The sequence below is a fragment of the Scyliorhinus torazame genome, chromosome 5 (genome assembly GCF_047496885.1).
Source record: "Scyliorhinus torazame isolate Kashiwa2021f chromosome 5, sScyTor2.1, whole genome shotgun sequence".
NCBI lineage: Eukaryota > Metazoa > Chordata > Chondrichthyes > Carcharhiniformes > Scyliorhinidae > Scyliorhinus > Scyliorhinus torazame.
The window spans coordinates 161,880,375-161,900,920 of record NC_092711.1 but is presented as its reverse complement, the minus strand read 5'-3'; the positions used below and the strand labels follow the sequence as shown (position 1 = coordinate 161,900,920).

General features: G+C 48.5%; 1 protein-coding gene across 1 annotated transcript; it reads left to right on the top strand.

Annotated features, from left to right (window-relative positions):
- The first annotated feature begins 8 nt into the window (after positions 1-8).
- On the top strand, positions 9-9,989 carry LOC140420337 (uncharacterized). Its single transcript, XM_072504356.1, has 2 exons — positions 9-132; positions 4,290-9,989. The coding sequence occupies exon 2, from the start codon at positions 4,649-4,651 to the stop codon at positions 5,993-5,995; it is 1,347 nt and encodes a 448-aa protein (XP_072360457.1). The 5' UTR covers positions 9-132; positions 4,290-4,648; the 3' UTR covers positions 5,996-9,989.
- The last annotated feature ends 10,557 nt before the right edge of the window (positions 9,990-20,546 follow it).

Below are 20,546 nucleotides of genomic sequence, written 5' to 3'. Positions count from 1 at the left end.
TGCTGAGGCGTTGACCAATGGGAATGGTTGGATGACCGGAAGGACTCTGGTCCTCCAAGGCAATCCGCGCGGGCTTTGTGTGAATGGAGCTTGGACGTCACAGACTGAACCTTCCTCCTGTCTCCAACATCTGTGAGTAACTCTTTTATTGTCGTCACAATTATTACAGAAACCAATTTACAAGGCTCCAGGCCTCATTACACTTCAAATTGACGATTAAACACACGTCAAATTGATGATTAAACAGTCACTTAACACAAAACAGCTGCAAGGCACAAGGCCCAATTACATTTCACAATAACGTTGTAACAGTCATTGAACACAAACAGCTGCAAGGCGCAGGGCCGAAATTCGTTTCCAGATACCAATTAACCAGTCATTTATCACAACCAGCCGCAAGGCACAGGCCCTACACATAGTTCAAGTAACAATCGGACAGTCACATAACACGAACAGTCGTGAGGCACAAGGCCTCGAAACCCAACGACCATTCCAAAGAAAAAAGGAACAAAAAAACCACAAGACACGAGTACATTTCGAGGTAACGGCCTCTAAACACATAAGACAAGCAGTCGCGAGGCACAAGGCCCCGATACAATACGGCCGCTTCGGAAACAAGTATGACCCACAGGGCCTCGATACATTTTAACAGTGTCATATCAAACCCAATCATCAGGCACCAGGCCTCAATTCACCCCAGAAAAGATTTAACAGGATAGAATCAATCACCGAACACTAATCCCCGCTCACCCACCCCCGTTCACCCCGCCCTGCAGCCGACACCCCGGGGGAAAGGCCCCTCCTCGCTAAGAGCACAGACCACCGGAGAGCCAGACCCAGGCGCAGCGGAGGAGAGAGGGTTCCCCCCTCCTGTGGACCCCGCCCAAAGGCTCGGGACCATTCGGAGGGAGAGCAGTTTTGCACCAACTAGCGTTCCACCACAATTACTAATTACCATTTCAGGGAAACCCGAAATGAGTTGAATGTCATAGGCTGCTAAAGAAAACGAAAGCAAAGAAAACATGAAAACAAAATCCCTTAGTACTCATAGAAAAGTCCATAAAAAAAGAGTCCATTAATTTTGCACGTTCCACATCATGACCCCAGCGCTCCAGCCGAAATTTCACAAGGAACAACATGTCCTCAAAGTCCTCCAATGGCAGCGGCCAGAGTCGCTCCAATGTTGGCAACAGTCGACAACAGGGAAGAAAGTCCCAGAGTCAGTCCCAACCGCCCACAGGGCGTCCAGGGGGGCCGAACCCCTGGAGACCCCAGGAACGGCAGCAACCCACCCCGGCTGCAGGCCGCGGGCCGCCCATCGGGTATCCACTCCCGGTTCTGACCCGCCATTTCCAGCAGCCTATCCAGCTGCCATCCTTCCTCCATTCCTTTGTCCTCCATTGGGCGAACTCAAACCCGCCGACAGCAAACCTCGCAGTCCAAAGCAGCGTCTCCGCAGCTCAACCGCTGACTTGAAACACGACTGGTCGCAGTACTCCAAAACCGGTCTTCTCCCCTTCCCTCGGGGACCAGGAGCAATGGGCGCCGAGTTGCTGTTTCACCCCATCCAGGAAGCTCCCAGAGGCGGCCTGCCTTTCGAATCGGCCCGGGGGCGGACACCAAGCTCGCACACAACCGCCCAAGCCTCCTCCACTTTTCACCCCAGGAGTTTGGACAGTGTCGGCCGTAGCTCCCACAATCCCCCGCGCTGGGGAACCCGCTCTATCCGCCGCACGGGCGGGTGATCAGGTACTGCGCATGTCCAAGGGTGAGGGGAAGCTGCGCATGTGTGGAGGAAAGCCCAGCCCCTGACCTTCCTGTGAGGTGTTGGCTAATGGATAGAGTTAGGACCGGAAGGACGCTGGTCCTCCAATCAGCGCGGGCTTCATGTGAAAGGAGATTGGGCTTCACACAGACTGAAATGTCCTCCTGTCTCCAACATCTGTGAGTAAAACACTTTCTTTTCTCCCCCTTTCCATTTCTTGTCTCATTCTGACCTTCAATTGGTCACTTGCAGCAACTGAAGGGAAAGGAAGTCAATCCAGGGAGGGTGCAGACTCTGAAAAGCTTGGCCCAGGTCTCTCTCTCTGAAAGACATTGACATCCTTTGCTCCCTCAGCTTGACACATTTATTTGTCTGGCTAAAATGATGGTCTCTTTCCTAATGTTCACATTTAAAGGGCTGGTTTCCCCAGGAGATGGCTGACATTAAAGGGAACAGTAAACAGGACAAACCAAACCAATTACTTTCCTGTCGGAATACTCTCCACCATCAGCAAAGTGATGGAAGGGGTCATTAACAGCGCTATCAAGTGGTACTTACTCAGCAAAACCTGCTCACGGACGCTCAGTTTGGGTTCCACCAGGGTCACTCAGCTCCTGTCCTCATTCCAGCCTTGGTTCAATCATGGACAAAAGAGCTGAATGCCAGAGGTGAGAGTGACTGCCCTTGGTATCAGGGCAGCATTTGACCGACTATGGCATCAAGGAGCCCCAGCTAAACTGGAGTCAGTGGGAATCGGGGGAAACTCTCCGCTGGTTGGAGTCATACCTGGCACAAAAAAAGATGGTTGTAGTGGTTGGAGGTCAATCATCTCAGCTCCAGGAGTTCCTCAGGGCACACTCCTAGGCCCAACCATCTTTAGCTGCTTCATCAATGACCTACCTTTCATCATAAGGCCAGAAGTGGGGATGTTTGTGGATGACTGCACAATCTTTAGCACCATTCATGACTCCTCAGATAATGAAGCAGTCCATGTCCAAATGCAGCATGTCCTGCACAGTATCCAGATGTTGGCTGATAAGTGGCAAATCACATTTGTGCTACACAAGCGCCAGGCAACGACCATCTCCTACGAAGGAGGATCTAACCACTGCCCCTTGACATTAGCATTGGTGAATCCTCCACAACCAACATCCTGAGGGTTATCATTGATCAGAAACTGAACTGGACTAGCCATATTAATATGGTGGCCACCAGGGCAGGCCAAAGGCTACAGCGAGTAACACACCTCCTGACCCCCAAAGCCTCTCCACCATCTACAAGGCACAAGTCAGGCATGTAACAGAATAATCACTACTTGCCTGGTTGAGTGCAGCTCCAACATGCTGCTCTACACCATCCAGAACAAAGCAGCCCGCTTGACTGCTCCACATTCCATGAATATTCAAACACTCCACCACCGACGAACAGTGGCAGCCGTGTATACCATCGACAAGATACACTGCAGTAAGTCACCAAGGTTCCTCCGACAGCACCTTCCAAACCCACAACCACTACTATCTAGAAGGCCAAGAGCAGCAGATAGTTGAGAACCCCACTACCTGGAGGTTCACCTCCAAGTCACTCACCAGACAGACTTGGAAATATATCGCCCTTCCTTCATTGTTGCTGGGGCGACATCCTGTAACTCCTTCCCTGACAGCACAGGGTGTGTACCTATAACTCAAGGACTGCAGCGGTTCAAGAAGGCAACTCATCACCACCTTCTGAAGGGCAACTAGGGATGGGCAATAAATGCTGGCTGAACCAGCGACTCTCACATCCCGTAAATGAATTTTTAAAAATGTTATATTGCACAGAGATATATCTAGTGTTGTATGGAATGTATTAGATATATTATTGATGGTTCTGTAATGAAATACATGTATTATTAGTTCTACCTACGTTATATATTTCCAGTCATACAGTCATTGCAGCACTTATGGAATCCATTTGGGAACTCAAGTCAATGCTGACTCTCTGTACAGCAATCCAGTCAGTCCCATTCCCCCTCGATATCCCTGTTCCCCTGAAAGCTTATTTTCTTCATATATTATTTTGAATTATTGATCATCTCGACTTCCACAACCCTTGTGGGTAGTGAGTTCCCTGTCATGACCACTCCATGACTAAATAAAGTTCTTCCTCAGAATTTCCCTATCTCTAATCAGTAAATGTATTTATATGGAGATTCTCTACTCTTGTACAGGTTTTAGTGAGTTTAGATTTGTTGATCAGCACCTTCAGGAAAATTGGGAGGGAAAGTAAGTGAATATAGGTCTCTCTGTCCAGGGTAGGAAGCAGTGAGCTTGGATTTGTCAATCAGCCTGAATCGGCACCTTCAGGAGAATTGGGAGGGGGAATATTAGATACAGCAGAGTGAGAATGGAGGGAGAGTGTGTGGGATTGAGATTTAGAGCATTTCAGGGAAAGAGAGAGGAAAGAATGTTCGATAGAAACTAGAATTGTCTGTTCTGAGTTTCTGTCCTGTACTAACAATGATTACTATTGTAAAATCTGTTTGCAGGAAGTTCGAACAAGAGGAGTTTGAGGCCGAGATCTCAAACTAAATATCACGTCAAGAACTGACTGAGTCACTCCATTCTTGGGATCATTGGCCTTTGAATCTAGAAGGAGAAATGTTTGTCTATTCTGTCTGCTTCAAGAGATTTTAAACATCAGTGTGTCTGGAAAAGCACTGAGACACACACAGACACCCGTGTAAGACTGTTAGAGAGCACTGACTGTGGAAAGAGCTTTAACCAGTGACACAGCCTGAAAAAATACTACACCATTCACAGCAGGGAGAGACTATATAGGTGTTCTGTGTGTGGACGAGGCTTCAACTGATCGTCCAACGTGGTGAGATGCAAGATCACCCGGACCATGGAGAAACCATGGAAATGTGAGGATTGTGGGAAGGGGTTCAAAGGCTCGTACGGGCTGGAAAGGCATCAACGCAGTCACACCGGAGAGAGGCCGTTCACCTGCTTTCAGTGTGAAAAGGGATTCACTGACATTAGCAACCTGCGGAGACACGAACGAGTTCACACTGGGGAGAGGCCTTTCACTTGCTCTCAGTGTGAAAAGGGATTCACTAACATTAGCAATCTGCGGACACACGAACGAATTCACACTGGAGAGAGGCCTTTCACCTGCTTTCAGTGTGAAAAGAGATTCAATGGCATTGGCAACCTGCGGAAACACGAACGAGTTCACACTGGGGAGAGGCCTTTCACCTGCTCTCAGTGTGAAAAGGATTTCACTGCCATTAGTAGCCTGCGGAAACACGAACGAGTTCACACTGGAGAGAGACCTTTCACCTGCCCTCAGTGTGAAAAGAGATTCAATGTTATTGGCAACATGCGGCAACACGAACGAGTTCACACTGGAGAGAGGCCTTTCACCTGCTCTCAGTGTAAAAAGAGATTCAATTACATTGGCAGCCTGCGGAGACACGAACGAGTTCACACTGGAGAAAGGCCTTTCACCTGCCCTCAGTGTGAAAAGGGATTCACTGAAATGGGCAGCCTGCGGAGACACGAACGAGTTCACACTGGGGAGAGGCCTTTCACCTGCTCTCAGTGTAAAAAGAGATTCAATTACATTGGCAGCCTGCGGAGACACGAACGAGTTCACACTGGAGAAAGGCCTTTCACCTGCTTTCAGTGTGAAAAGAGATTCAGTGACATTGGCAGCCTGCGGAGACACGAACGAGTTCACACTGGAGAGAGGTCTTTCACTTGCTCTCAGTGTGAAAAGGGATTCACTGACATTGGCAGCCTCCGGCAACACGAACGAGTTCACACCGGGGAGAGGCCGTTCACCTGCTCTGACTGTGGGAAGGGATTCACTCGGTTGTCCAGCCTGCAGAGACACCAGAGAGTTCACACCGGGGAGAAGCCGTTCATCTGCACTGTGTGTGATAAGGGATTTGCTCAATTATCCAACCTGCTGAAACACAATGTCACTCACACCAATGAGAGACCCTTTAAATGCTCCGACTGTGGGAGTGGGTTTAAAAGCTCTCGGGTACTGATGTTGCACCAGCGCATTCACACTGAGGAGAAACTGTTCAGCTGCTCTCACTGCACAAAGAGATTTCAAACATCACCCACATTGCGGAGACACCAGCGAGTTCACACTGAAAGGAAGCCAATCCCCTACACTCACTGTGGGGAGGGATTCACTCAGTCGTCCAACATGCTGAGACACCAAAGGGTTCACAAGTGATGACGGGTTGGATTCTGCTGTTATTCCTGCTGTTAATCACATCCAGGACTAAACCTGGAGTGGGTGGAGGGGTTTGTCTCCTCGTCAACTCCTGGTGCTCGGATGTGGCGACCCTGACGAACTACTGCTCCCCGGATCTGGAATACCCGACTGTGAAGTACTGTCCATACTACCTTCCACGGAGTTCACTTCTGCCATCATCACGGCGGTCTACATCCCACCCCAGGCGGAAGTGAAGAAGGCGCTTGATGAATTGTAACCGCTATAAATAACAATGAAGCAGAATACCCGGCGGCCTTGTTCATCGTGGCCGGGGACTTTAACCAGGCCAACCTCAAGAGTGTACTGCCAAAATTCCACCAACACATCTCCTGTCCCAACAGGGGCCCCAACATCCTTGACCACTGCCACACAAACATCAAGGGCGCCTGATGATCCATCCCCTGACTGCACTGCTGGAAAATCGGACCACAAGATGGTGCTCCTTCTCCTGGCGTACAAGCAGAAACTTAAGCTGGAGAATCTGGTTATGAAAGTTGTGCAAATGCTGGTCTGAGGCAACAGAAGAGCTCCGATGCGACTGGTCCATATTCAAGAACTCGGCAGTTAACCTAAACGAGTATGCCAGCACCATCACAGACTTCAGCAAGTGTGTGGAGGATTGTGTGTCAAAGAAGGTAGTACGTACGTTACCCAACCAGAAACCATGGTTTAATCGGGAGATTCACTCCCGACTGAAGGCCACGTCTGAGGCATTCAAGTCAGGCAACCGTGACCTATACAAAAAGATCTAGGAACCCCTGCAAAGCCAACAGGGATGCCAAGCGACAACAGAAGAGTTGTCCAGACTAAGCGAGAATCATGGACTCTCATCGATTGTGGCGAGGCTTAAACAACATAATGCGCTAAAAAGCAAAGCCGAGTAGAATCTTTAGCAACAGTGCACCCCTTCCTGACAAACGCAATGCATTCTATGCTTATTTCGAGCAGGAAACCAACAAACCTCTGTCATCTGCCCCAGCAGCCCTGGACACGCCCATGCCCACCTTCACAGCCTCCGAAGTCAGATTGGCCTTCTTGAAAGTGAACCCTCGGAAAGCGACAGGTCCTGACGGGATCCCTGCCATGCACCCAGATCCTGTGCGGACCAACTGGCGGGTGTGTTCGCGGACATCCTCAACCTCTCCCTACTCCGTTCTGAGGTTCCCACCTGCTTCAAGAAGACCACCATCATACCAGTGCCAAAGAAGAACCAGGCAATGTGCCTCAATGACATCGATCATTATGAAATGCTTAGACCACAGCTGGAGTAATGTGTGCAGTTTTACTCCCCTTACCTTAGGAAAGGTATTGCCACAGTGGAACAGCAACAAAGTTTCACCAGACTTGTTCCGGGTTTGGCAGGACTGTCCTATGAAGAGAGATTGGGGAAACTAGGCCTCTTTTCTTTGGAGTTTCAAGGAATGAGAGGGGATTTCATTGAAACTTACAAAATCCATAAAGAAATAGACAGGGAAGATGCAGGTGAGATGTTTCCCCTGGTTGGGGAATCTGGAACCAGGGGACACAATTTCAAACTAAGGGGGAATGCACTTAGGATTGGTCTCGGAGGAGACATTTCTTTACTCAGAGGGTTGTGAATCTTTGGAATTCTCTACCCCAGAGGGCTGTGGGAGCTCAGTCACTGAGTGTGTTTAAAGCAGAGACTGACAGATTTCTGTTTCTTTGTTTAATAAATTATTTTTTTCTAATTAAGGGGCAGTGGAGCGTGGCCAATTCACCAATGCTGCACATCAAGTTCGGTTGTGGATCTGAGACCCACAAGTCACTAGGAGAATGTGCAAACTCCACATGGACAGTGACCCGGGGCCAGGATCGAACTCAGGTTCTTGGTGCCGTGAGACAACAGTGCTATCCACTGGGCCACCATGCCACCCAAAGGCAGATTTCTAAATATCAATAACACAAATGGAGATTTCCGGTTGCGGCGATGACCAGCTAAGCCGCACGTTTCGGCACCTCCCGTTTTAACGGACTTTTGGGCTCCTATCGGGAGCCCCAACGGAAATTCTTTACGGCCAAACCCAGTGTGAGGTTGCAGGTTGAGTCCGTAATTAAGAAAGCAAATGCAATGTTGTCATTCAGCTCAAGAGGCTTGGAATATAAAAGCAGGGATGTACTTCTGAAGCTTTATAAAGCATTAGTTAGGCCCCATTTAGAATACTGTGAGCAATTTTGGGCCCCACACCTCAGGAAGGACATACTGGCACTGGAGCGGGTCCAGCGGAGATTCACACGGATGATCCCAGGAATGGTAGGCCTAACATATGATGAACACCTGAGGATCCTGGGATTATATTCATTGGAGTTTAGGTGGTTGAGGGGCGATCTAATAGAAACTTACAAGAAAATGAATGGCTTAGATAGGGTGGACGTAGGGAAGTTGTTTCCATTAGCAGGGAGACTAGGACCCGGGGGCACAGCCTTAGAATAAAAGGGAGTCACTTTAGAACAGAGATGAGGAGAAATTTCTTCAGCCAGAGAGTGGTGGGTCTGTGGAATTCATTGCCACAGAGGGCGGTGGAGGCCGGGACGTTGAGTGTCTTTAAGACAGAAGTTGATAAATTCTTGATTTCTCGAGGAATTAAGGGCTATGGAGAGAGAGCGGGTAAATGGAGTTGAAATCAGCCATGATTGAATGGCGGAGTGGACTCGATGGGCTGAATGGCCTTACTTCCGCTCCTATGTCTTATGGTCTTATGGAGGTGACAAAGAAAGGAGTCCCCCCCGGGTGTGGATGGAAAGAAACAACAGTAGTGGCCAGATTGCGGAGGATCCTCTGGAGCAGCGGCCGAGAAGAGAAGGGAGAAGCAAGATGGCGGCTGAGGGAGCCCAGATGGTATGGGGCCCAGAACAGCAGGAGTTCCTCCGACGATGTGTGGAGGAGCTCAAGAAAGAGCTGCTGGCGCCGATGTTACTGGCAATCGAGGGATTGAAGGAGACACAAAAGATCCAGGCGATGGAGCTCCGTGGAGTGAAGGCAAAGGCAGCCGAGAACGAAGACGAGATACAGGGTTTGGTGGTGAAGACGGAGACGCACGAGGAACTTCACAAGAGATGCATAGAAAGGCTGGAAGCCCTGGAGAACAGCTCGAGGAGGAAGAATCTAAGGATTTTGGGTCTTCCCGAAGGGACAGAGGGAGCTCATGTTGGGGCGTATGTGAGTACGATGCTCCATACTTTAATGGGAGCTGAGGCCCCGACGGGCCCCCTGGAAGTGGAGGGAGCGTACCGGGTCCTCGTGAGAAGACCAAAGGCAGGGGAAACACCGCGAGCAATAATGGTGAGGTTCCACCGCTACAAGGACAGGGAGATGGTCCTGAGATGGGCTAAGAAGACACGGAGTAGCAGGTGGGAGAACGCGGTGATACGCGTATATCAAGATTGGAGTGCGGAGGTGGCGGGAAGGAGGGCGAGTTTTAATCGGGCCAAGGCGGTGCTCCACAGGAAGAAAGTAAAATTCGGAATGCTGCAACTGGCAAGACTGTGGGTCACACACCAGGGCAAACACCACTTCTTCGAGACGGCAGAGGAGGCATGGACATTTATTCAAGAAGAGAAATTGGACTAGACTTGAGGAATTGATGTTTGGAAAGAGGTAGCGAGGTGGTGGCACAGAAATGTAAAGTGGGGAGAGGGGAGGGCTAATCTGTAACAATGTTAGACGGGGGAATTTCCCCCCCCCCCCCCGAGGGGACACACACGAAGAAATGTGGGTGCCGGTGGGGAAGGGGAACAAGGGAACTGCGCCATTAGGGGCGGGGCCGCAAGGGAAGCGCGGGTTTTTTCCCGCGATATGGAAATTGCGGCGGGCAAAATGGGCGCAGGAAGGAAGGGGCCTCACACGCAGGGAGGCCAAGGATAAACGGGGGAAGCCGAGGTCAGCCAGAGTTTGCTGGCTCCCGGAAGCAATATGGGGGGAGCAATCAAGCTAGAGGGGAATCTAGCCGGCAAGGGGGGGGGGAATTAACTGGGTTGCTGCTGCTGAGGGTAGGGGGGAGCTGATACGAGATGGGGTGGTCGGGACGGGAGGGCGCCGTCTGGGGGACAGACGGGTGCGTGGGACCCGGGTGAGGAGCTGGTTTAAAAAAGGGGATGGCTAGTCGACGAGGGGGGGGGGGGGGTAAAGGGCCCCCCAACCCGGTTGATCACGTGGAACGTGAGTGGTTTGAATGGGCCGATTAAGAGAGCAAGGGTATTTACGCACTTAAAGAGACTGAAGGCGGATGTGGTTATGCTTCAGGAGACGCACCTGAAATTGGCGGATCAGGCCAGATTAAGGAAAGGATGGGTGGGACAGGTATTCCACTCAGGCTTAGATGCGAAAAATAGAGGGGTGGCAATACTGGTGGGGAAACGGGTATCGTTTGAGGCTAAGACCATAGTGGTGGATAGTGGGGGCAGGTGCGTGATGGTGAGTGCAGATTGCAAGGTGAGGCGGTGGTGCTGGTGAACGTATATGCCATGAACTGGGATGACGCGGGTTTTATGAAGCGTATGTTGGGACGTATCCCGGACCTGGAGATGGGAAACTTGTTAATGGGGGGGGGACTTCAACACGGTGCTGGACCCAGGGCTGGACCGGTCCAGATCCAGGACCGGAAGAAGGCCGGCAGCGGCCAAGGTGCTTAAGGGATTTATGGAGCAGATGGGAGGAACAGATCCGTGGAGATTTGCCAGACCAATGGGTAAAGAGTTTTCCTTCTTCTCCCACGTCCATAAAGTATACTCCCGGATAGACTTTTTTGTCCTGGGAAGGGCGCTGATCCCGAAAGTGGCAGGAACGGAATACTCGGCTATAGCCATTTCAGATCACGCCCCACATTGGGTGGATCTGGATCTAGGAGAGGAGAAGGAGCAGCGCCCACTTTGGAGACTAGACATGGGACTACTGGCAGATGAGGGGGTATGTGGAAGGGTGAGGGGATGTATTGAAAGATACCTAGAGGTCAATGATGATGGAGCGGTCCAGGTGGGAGTAGTATGGGAGGCGATGAAGGCGGTGGTTAGGGGGGAGCTGATTTCCATAAGAGCCCACAAGGGGAAACAAGAGGGTAAAGAAAGGGAGAGACTGATTGGGGAGATTCTGAGGGTGGATAGGCAATATGCGGAGGCCCCGGATGAAGGGCTATACAGGGAAAGACGGAGACTACAGACGGAGTTTGACCTGCTGACCACGGGTAAGGCGGAGACGCAGTGGAGGAAGGCACAGGGGATACAATACGAATATGGGGAAAAGGCGAGCCGATTGTTGGCCCAACAACTTAGGAAGAGGGGGGCGGCAAGAGAGATCGGAGGAGTTAGAGACGGGGCGGGAAGGATGGAGCAGAGAGCGGGGAGGGTGAACAAGGTGTTTAAGTCATTTTATGAGAGGCTGTACAAGTCCCAACCCCCAGAGGGGAAAGAGGGAATGATACACCTTTTGGACCAGCTGGAGTTCCCGAGGGTGGAGGAGCAGGAGGTAGCAGGTCTGGGGGCGCAGATTGAGGTGGAGGAGGTGATTAAAGGAATTGGGAACATGCAAGCAGGAAAGGCCCCGGGACCAGATGGGTTCCCGGTGAAATTTTACAGGAAATATGTGGACCTACTGGCCCCACTTCTGACGAGGACCTTCAATGAGGCTAAGGAAAGGGGGACACTACCCCCGACAATGTCGGAGGCGACGATATCGTTGATCCTGAAACGAGACAAAGACCCGCTGCAGTGCGGATCATACAGGCCCATCTCTCTCCTAAGTGTAGACGACAAGTTGCTGGCCAAAGTGATGGCGACAAGGATAGAGGACTGTGTCCCAGGGGTGGTACATGACGACCAGACAGGGTTTGTTAAAGGGAGGCAATTGAATGCCAATATACGAAGGTTGCTGGGGGTGATGATGCCCCCACAGGAGGGGGAGGCGGAGATAGTGGTGGCGATGGATGCAGAGAAGGCATTTGATAGAGTGGAGTGGGACTACTTATGGGAGGTGCTGAAGAGATTTGGGTTTGGAGAGGGGTTCATCAGATGGGTTCAGCTCCTGTACGGGGCCCCGGTGGCAAGCGTGGTTACAAATAGGCAACGGTCGGACTATTTCCGATTACATAGGGGCACAAGACAGGGGTGCCCCCTGTCCCCATTACTGTTCGCATTGGCAATCGAGCCATTGGCCATAGCGCTGAGGGACTCTAAGAAGTGGAGGGGGGTGCTCAGAGGAGGAGAGGAACATCGGGTGTCATTATATGCAGACGATTTGCTGCTATATGTGGCGGACCCAGTAGAGGGGATGCCAGAGGTAATGCAGATACTCAGGGAGTTTGGAGAGTTCTCGGGATATAAATTAAATATGGGAAAGAGCGAACTTTTTGTGATGCACCCCGGGGAACAGGGCAGGGGGATAGACGATCTGCCGCTGAGGAGAGTAGCAAGGGATTTTCGATACCTAGGGATTCAGGTGGCCAGGAACTGGGGAACCTTGCATAAACTTAACTTGACGCGACTGGTAGAGCAGATGGAGGAGGACTTTAAGAGGTGGGATATGGTGCCCCTGTCATTGGCGGGCAGGGTACAGGCGGTTAAAATGGTGGTCCTCCCGAGGTTTCTTTTTAAGTTTCAGTGCCTCCCCATCCTGATTACAAAGGCCTTTTTCAAAAAAGTAGACAGGAGCATTATGAGCTTTGTGTGGGCTGGAAAGACCCCGAGGGTAAAGAAGGGGTTCCTGCAGCGCAGTAGGGACAGAGGGGGACTAGCACTGCCGAGTCTGAGTGACTACTATTGGGCCGCCAATGTGTCTGTGATTTGTAAGTGGATGAGGGAAGAAGAAGGGGCGGCGTGGAAAAGGCTGGAGATGGCGTCCTGTAAGGGAACAAGTCTAAAAGCGCTGGCGACGGCACCGTTACCGTTCTCCCCGAAAAGATACACCACAAACCCAGTGGTGGTGGCGACTTTGAAGATCTGGGGGCAGTGGAGACGACATAGGGGAGTGACAGGTGCCTCGGTGTGGTCCCCGATAAGGAACAACCACAGGTTCGTCCCGGGGAGGATAGATGGGGGATTTCAATCTTGGCAGCGAGCAGGAATTAGGAAGCTGAAGGACTTGTTTGTGGACGGGACATTTGCGAGTTTGGGAGCATTGGTAGAAAAATACAAGTTGCCACCAGGGAATGCTTTCTGATATATGCAAGTGAGGGCATTTACGAGGCAACAGGTGAGGGAATTTCCACAGCTCCCGACGCAAGGGATCCAGGATAGAGTGATTTCGGGGGCATGGGTTGGTGAAGGTAAAGTGTCCGATTATATACAGGGAGATGAGAGACGAGGGGGAGACGATGGTAGAGGAGCTGAAGGGTAAATGGGAGGAGGAGCTGGGGGAAGAGATTGAGGAGGGGCTGTGGGCAGATGCCCTAAGTAGGGTAAATTCCTCGTCCTCGTGTGCCAGGCTTAGCCTGATCCAATTCAAGGTTCTACACAGAGCGCATATGAGGGGAGCAAGACTGAGCAGGTTTTTTGGAGTGGAGGATAGGTGCGGGAGGTGCTCGGGAAGCTCGGCGAACCACACCCACATGTTCTGGTCATGTCCGGCACTGCATGAGTTCTGGGTGGGTGTGGCAAGAGTGATCTCAAAGGTGGTGGGGGTCCGGGTCAAACCAGGCTGGGGGTTAGCTATATTTGGGGTTGCAGAAGAGCCGGGAGTGCAGGAGGCGAGAGAGGCCGACGTTTTGGTCTTTGCATCCCTAGTAGCCCGACAAAGGATTCTACTTATGTGGAAAGAAGCAAAGCCCCCGGGCGTGGAGGCCTGGATAAACAACATGGCAGGGTTCATAAAACTGGAGCGAATAAAATATGCACTAAGAGGATCGGCTCAGGGGTTCACCAGGCGGTGGCAACCGTTCCTTGACTATCTCGCGGAGCGATAACGGAAAACAGGAAAGACAGCAGCAGCAACCCAGGGGGGAGGGTTTATTCTGTGTTTTGTTTTTTGTTCTTTTTCTTTTTATGCTAGTTGTTTATATTTACTTCTTCTGTATTATTATTTTTTTCTTCATTTGTTGTTAGTTTAATATATTATTTAAATAACGGTCAATGTACATTTTGTTACTAAGTTGTAAAAATGGAAAAAATTTTGATCGAAAAACTTTATTAAAATATATATTTTTTAAAATAACACAAATGGATATGGAGATAGTGTGGGGAAAAAGACATTGAATCATAGAATCATAGAATTTACAATGCAGAAGGAGGCCATTCAGCCCATTGAGTCTGAACCGGCCCTTGGAAAGAGCACCCCCACCCTATCAGAGTAACCCCACCCAACCTTTTTGGACACTGAGGGCAATTTAGCATGGCCAATCCACCTAACCTGCACATCTTTGGACTGTGGGAGGAAACCGGAGGAAACCCACTCGGACTCGGGGAGAAAGTGCAAACTCCGCACAGACAGTGACCCAAGCCGGGAATCGAACCTGGTACCCTGGAACTGTGAAGCAACTGTGCTAACCACTGTGCTACCGTGAAGTGGATGATCAGCCATGATCGTATTGAATGGCAGCGCAGGCTCGATGGGCTGAATGGCCAACTCCTGCTCTGATGGTATAAAGATAGGTAGGAAAGTAAATTATGAAGAGGACATAAGGAGACTACAAAGGATAGAGGTAGGTTACGTGAGTGGGAAAAGATCTGCCAAATGGAGAATAATGTGAGAAAATGAGAAATTGTCCATGTTGCCAGAAGAATAAAAAAGTTTCTGATCTGAGTAGTAAGTGATTGTAGAGCTCTGAGACTCGGAGGGATCTGGGTGTCCAAGAGCATGAATCACAAAGGGAATTGAATACAAAAGTAGGGAGGTGGTGCTTCAGTTATACAGGACATTGGTGAGACCACATCTGGAGCACTGTGTACAGTATTGCTCTCATTTAAGGAATGATGTCAATGTGTTGGAAGTAGTTCAGAGAAGATTTACTGACTCATACCTGGAATTGGAGGCTGGTCTTATGAGGAATGATTGGACAGGCTGGGCTTGTGTCCGATGGAATTTAGGTGACTTGATTGAAACGTATCAGATCCTGAGGGGCCTTGACAGGGTGGATGTGGAAAGGATGTTTCCTCTTGTGTGAAAATCTAGAAATTGGAGTAACTTTAAAAGTAACAACTTGTCCATTTAAGGCAGAGGAGAACTTTATTCTCGCAGAGGGTTGGGAGTCTTTGGAACTCTCTTCCTCAAAAGGCAGTGGAAGCAGAGTCTTTGAATATTTTCAAGACACAATTGGATAGATTCTTGATAAGCAAGGGGGTGAAAGGTTATCGTGGGGTCGGCGGGAATGTGGATTTGAGGTTACAATCAGATCAGCCGGGAACTTATTGAATGGCGGAGCAGGCTCGAGGGGCCGAGTGGCCTACTCCTGCTCCTAATTCGTATGTTATCACATCCTTTATAATAGATTTTAGCATTTTCCCTCCTTCTGATGTCAGGCTAATGGGTCTGTGGTTCCCTGTTTTCTCTCTCCCTCATTAAATAGTGGGGTTATGTTTACCACCTTCCAATCTGCAGGAACCATTCCAGAATCTATAGAATTGTGAAAGATGATCACCAATGTATCCACTATCTCGACAGCCGCCTCTTTCAACACTCTGGGATGTAGAGCATCAGCTTTTGGGGATTTATTAACATTATCGGAGCTTTTCCAGTCGTTTTTATGTTTCTCGCCAGTTTGCTCTCATATTCTATTTTCTCTTTGAGTTTCTTGATCCTCCTTTGCTGAATTCTAGAACAAGTTCCCAATCCTCTGGGTTCCAGTTATTTTGGCAACTATATGAGTGATAAGATCTCGTATTTTATCTTCAAAAATGACCCCAAGATCTGGTTGATTGGAGGTGTCCAAAAATACAACTTTATTGCTAATTATCCCCCTTGATTCTCTTCTATAAAAATAAATCAAATTCAGATCAAGGAATACATCAAAACATAATAAAGATAGTTGAACAAAAACATAAGAAAATATTAGGAAATCAATAGATGGTTCAGAATTTCTTAAAGCATGAATACAGAACAAACTTTAATCATGAAACTTTATTCTTAAATAAATTCTTGTCAATGGTCTAACCCCGATTGGTTTCAAATTCTCAGCTGAGGCTTCCTGATTTATTTAAAAAACTCTCTGTCACATGGAACATGATTTGTCATCCAGGCAATGGTCATTACTTAAGATTCATTAATGTCTATCAAATTAATTAAATATCTACATGCTCCCGCCACGTGTACCAATCCTCTGAAGATAAGGTGTTCTGCAATAACATTGCTTGTTGCTAAGCCTTTGCTACATTTTGTAAATGTTTCTGTTGCTCAGGCTGCGATACTTTTTCATTACTAGATGTATTTGAAGAACAATGTTTTATTCATTACGAGGGCTTTTATGCAACTTTTCTAGAAACCGTGTTAGATTCTGATACATATTAAGTTCCTGTGCAGCAATTCTCATATTTTTATCTGAAACAATGACTTTGCATTGTGAATATTCCATTTTCTGTCTGTATGTATACTGAATTTAAGAATTATACTGCATCGATTCTTCAAGATACCAATAAATCAGTGAAGCAATAAATCTGTAATCGATCAATGAGCCTCTTCCTTTGACCTAATGGAATCTTTAATTTTTCTTGTTAGCCACGGTTGCGTCACTATTCCTGTTGGATTTTTGTTTCTTAAAGGAATCTATATTTTATGTAAATATGTGATAATTCCTTAAATGCGATTGCCTATGTATCATTACACATTTTATTGTAAGTTCCCAATCAACTTGCCTCTCATAGCTTGACCGTTTCCTTCTGAGACAGAACCATGTAACCACAATGTAACCACCATAGCCTATCTTCATCTAAACCTGCATGCTTTGGGGTTCCAAATAGAAACAGGAACTATCTGTCATCTACCTTCCAAACACCCTTTCACTCTGTGATCCTTGTGAAATTTGAAGCCAAATATTTGCCACAAGGCTCAAGAGCATCAGCCCACTGGAGGCAAAGTCGTGAGACCGGCCAGTCCAGCAGAACGAAACCCTCCGACCCTCCCCATTGACCAACTGACAGAATGAACACAATGCTGTTCTGGGTGTAATTGAGAATAGCAACAATAACAGCAGAATCCAACCCCTGTAATCACTTGTGACCTTGTTGGTGTCTCAGCAGGTACAAGGGAACACAGAATCCCTTCCCACATTGAGTGCAGGTGAATGCTCACTCCCCGGGGTGAACTGGCTGATGTCTCCGCAGGGTGGATAAATGTCTGAATCCCTTCCCACACTGAGAGCAGGTGAACGGCTTCTCCTCCGTGTGAACTCGCCGGTGGGACGTCAGGCTGGCTGATTGATTGAATCTCTTCCCACACTGAGAGCAGCTGAATGGCCTCCCCCAGTGTGAATGCGCCGATGAGCTTCCAGTGCAGATGGGGCTTTGAATCCCTTCCCACAGTCCCGGCATTTCCACTGTTTCTCCATGTTTTGGGTCTCCTTGTGTCTCTCCAGGTTAGACAATTGAAGCCTTACTCATACAGAGACCACGTGTACAGTCCCTCCCCACTGTGAAGCTCTGTAACTGGTTGAAGCTCTTTCCACAGTCAGTGCTCTGGAACACTCTCACTCGGGTGTGTGTGCCCAAAGAATCAAGTGACTCTGTCAGATCAAGATGTGATGTTTGGGATTTCTGACCGTAATTCCTCCTTTTCTCATATCCTGGAAAAACAATTTACAAAATACATCTCTGTCAGTACAGGAGAGAAACTCCGAACAGACAGTTCTAGTTTCTCTGGAACATTCTTATATCTCATTCCCCAAAAGCTGTAAATCTCCGTCCCACACACTCTCCCTCCACTCACTGTATCTAATATTCACCCTCCCAATTCTCCTGAAGGTGCTGATTCAGGCTGATTGACAGATCCCTGCTCACTGCTTCCTGTCCTGGACACAGAGATCAGAACAAATAGGAGCTGCAGTCGGCCATTTAGCCCATTTACCTTGCTCAACCCTTTATTTATCGAATGAGGAATAGTTGAGGACTCTGGGTCTGTACTCATTGGAGTTTGGAAGGATCAGGGGGGATCTTATTGAAACGTACAGGATACTGCGAGGCCTGGATAGAGTGGACATGGAGAGGATGTTTCCACTTGGAGGAAAAACTAGAACCAGAGGACACAATCTCAGACTAAAGGGACGATCCTTTAAAACAAATGTGGGGAGGAATTTCTTCAGCCAGAGGTGGTGAATCTGTGGAACTCTTTGCCGCATTTGAGTTTTCCTCATTTGGGAAGGCCCACGTGCCTCGGACACCAACGACATGGCCGGTTGGGACAAGCCCCGCCATCAAGGTAGCGAATTTAATTGGACATTATCAATCAAAGCCAAATCACTGAGTGTCTTTAAGACAGAGATAGATAGGTTCTTGATTAATAAGGGGATCAGGGGTTATGGGGAGAAGGCAGGAGAATGGGGATGAGAAAATATCAGCCATGATTGAATGGCAGAGCAGACTTGATGGGCCGAGTGGCCTAATTCGGCTCCTCTGTCTTATTAGTGTCACAAGTAGGCTGACATTAACGCTGCAATGAAGTTACTGTGAAAATTAGGGCTGAACCTATCCAACCTTGGCTCCCTTATACAATTGAAATCCACACCACCCCCTCCCATAATCAGCTGGTGAGAATCCAAATCCTCGATTTGACCATCTTGAAGGCAGTGCTGGATAGATTCTTGATAAGCAAGGGAGTGAAAGGTTATCGGGGGGTCGGTAGGAATGAGGAGTTGAGGTTACAATCAGATCAGCTGTGAACTTATTGAGGGGAGCCTGCTCCACAGTTTGGTACTGGGATGCAGAATGTATTTAACCCATCACCCGACTCATTCCACTTCCCTTTCTCTTTCCTCTTTTTCCGAGGTCATGTTTGGCTGATCCCACATGCTATTTACACTTATGAACCTTTTGGTGTTTGCTGCTACACAAAATCGGGCTGCCCTAAAATTCTGCGCCTTCAGTGAACGTCTGAGCGCCCGGGACAAAACTGAGTAGAACCGACCCCTGTAAAATTCGGCCGGTTAAGAAAGCTTCAACCACTGTATTACGTTTAAAAAAAATTTTTTAAATAAATTTAGAGTACCCCATTTTATTTTTCCAATTAAGGGGCAATTTAGCGTGGCCAATCCACCTAACCTGAACATCTTTGGGTTGTGGGGGTGAAACCAAAGCAGGCACAGAATGTGCAAACTCCACACGGACAGTGACCCAGGGCCGGGATTCGAATCCGGGTCCTCAGCGCCGTAGTCCCAGTGCTAACCACTTGGCCACGTTACGCCCCATCACTGTATTAAGTTGATCTTTTCTCTACATCTTGCGACAACGTAACATTATATTCTGCAGTCTCTCCTTCCTTCCCTATTTACGGTATGCATTGTTTATACTGCATGCAAGAAACAATACTTTTCACTGTATCTTAATACATGTGACAATAATAAATCCAATCCAATCAAAAAAACTACATTTACATCATCATCAAAACATATACACAAGGGCAGGCAAAGAATTATACAGTCAATAGAAAAGACGATCTAGCCTGTGTCTATTCTGCACTGGTTGCCTGCTCACTTAAGGGATTTGTTTCTTCGGACCCTTTGATGTCCTCTCCTGGTCTTCAGAAGATGTCTATCCCCTGGAAGGTGTTATAGTCTCTTTTGCAGACAGAAGATTAGGAGCAGCAAGGGGTTCTTCAGCAATCTCGGTTTCTGCGGATTGACCAGAAGTCGCAGTCACATGATCGGGTAGTATGGATGGCGGTTCATCCTGAGGTAGTTCTAGCTCACACGGTACTGGCACATTGATGGGTGTCACTAACAACTGATCTGTGTCGTCTCCACACTCGCTCATCTTCAGTTTGCACAGTGTAGGAGACAGGGCCAGTTTCAGACAACACAGTTACAGGGACCCTCTTCTCGCTGGTGGAGCAGCTGCAGACCAAAACCTGCTCTCCTTGTCCAAAAAAGCATCTTTTGGGATTCCTTTCTCTTCTTCAGGTTTGTGACTGCTGATTGTGTTCCACTATCTCAGATGTCTCCAGGGGAAATGTTGATCAGATGTCATTCTCAGCTTCCTCTTCAGTCGTAGTAAAGCTGGGGAACTGAGTGGTCGTGTGTGTTGCGAGACGTTGCCAAGAAACTGTTTAGTCGGCAATTTAATGAAACTTGGTCCTTGAAGGTTTTCAGTGCATCTTCATGGACTGGACAAACCTTTCGGCTGAACCATTTGTGGATGGGTGGTAAGGTGCTGATTTTAAGCGTTGGATACCACTCATCATTAGATAGTTCTCAAACTCCTGAGCTGTGAATTGTGGACCATTATCACTCACAATTTGTTCTAGTGTCCCAAATCTGGCGGGAAAATCACATCGAGATTTTCGATGGTTTGTTCCGCAGTTGATTTCATTAGGACCACCTCAGGCCATTTGGAGTGTGTATCTATGACAACCATCAACATGTGC

Coding starts and splice junctions, on each gene's coding strand:
- LOC140420337 (XM_072504356.1), top strand. CDS start 4,649: ATGGAGAAACCATGGAAATGTGAGGATTGTGGGAAGGGGTTCAAAGGC.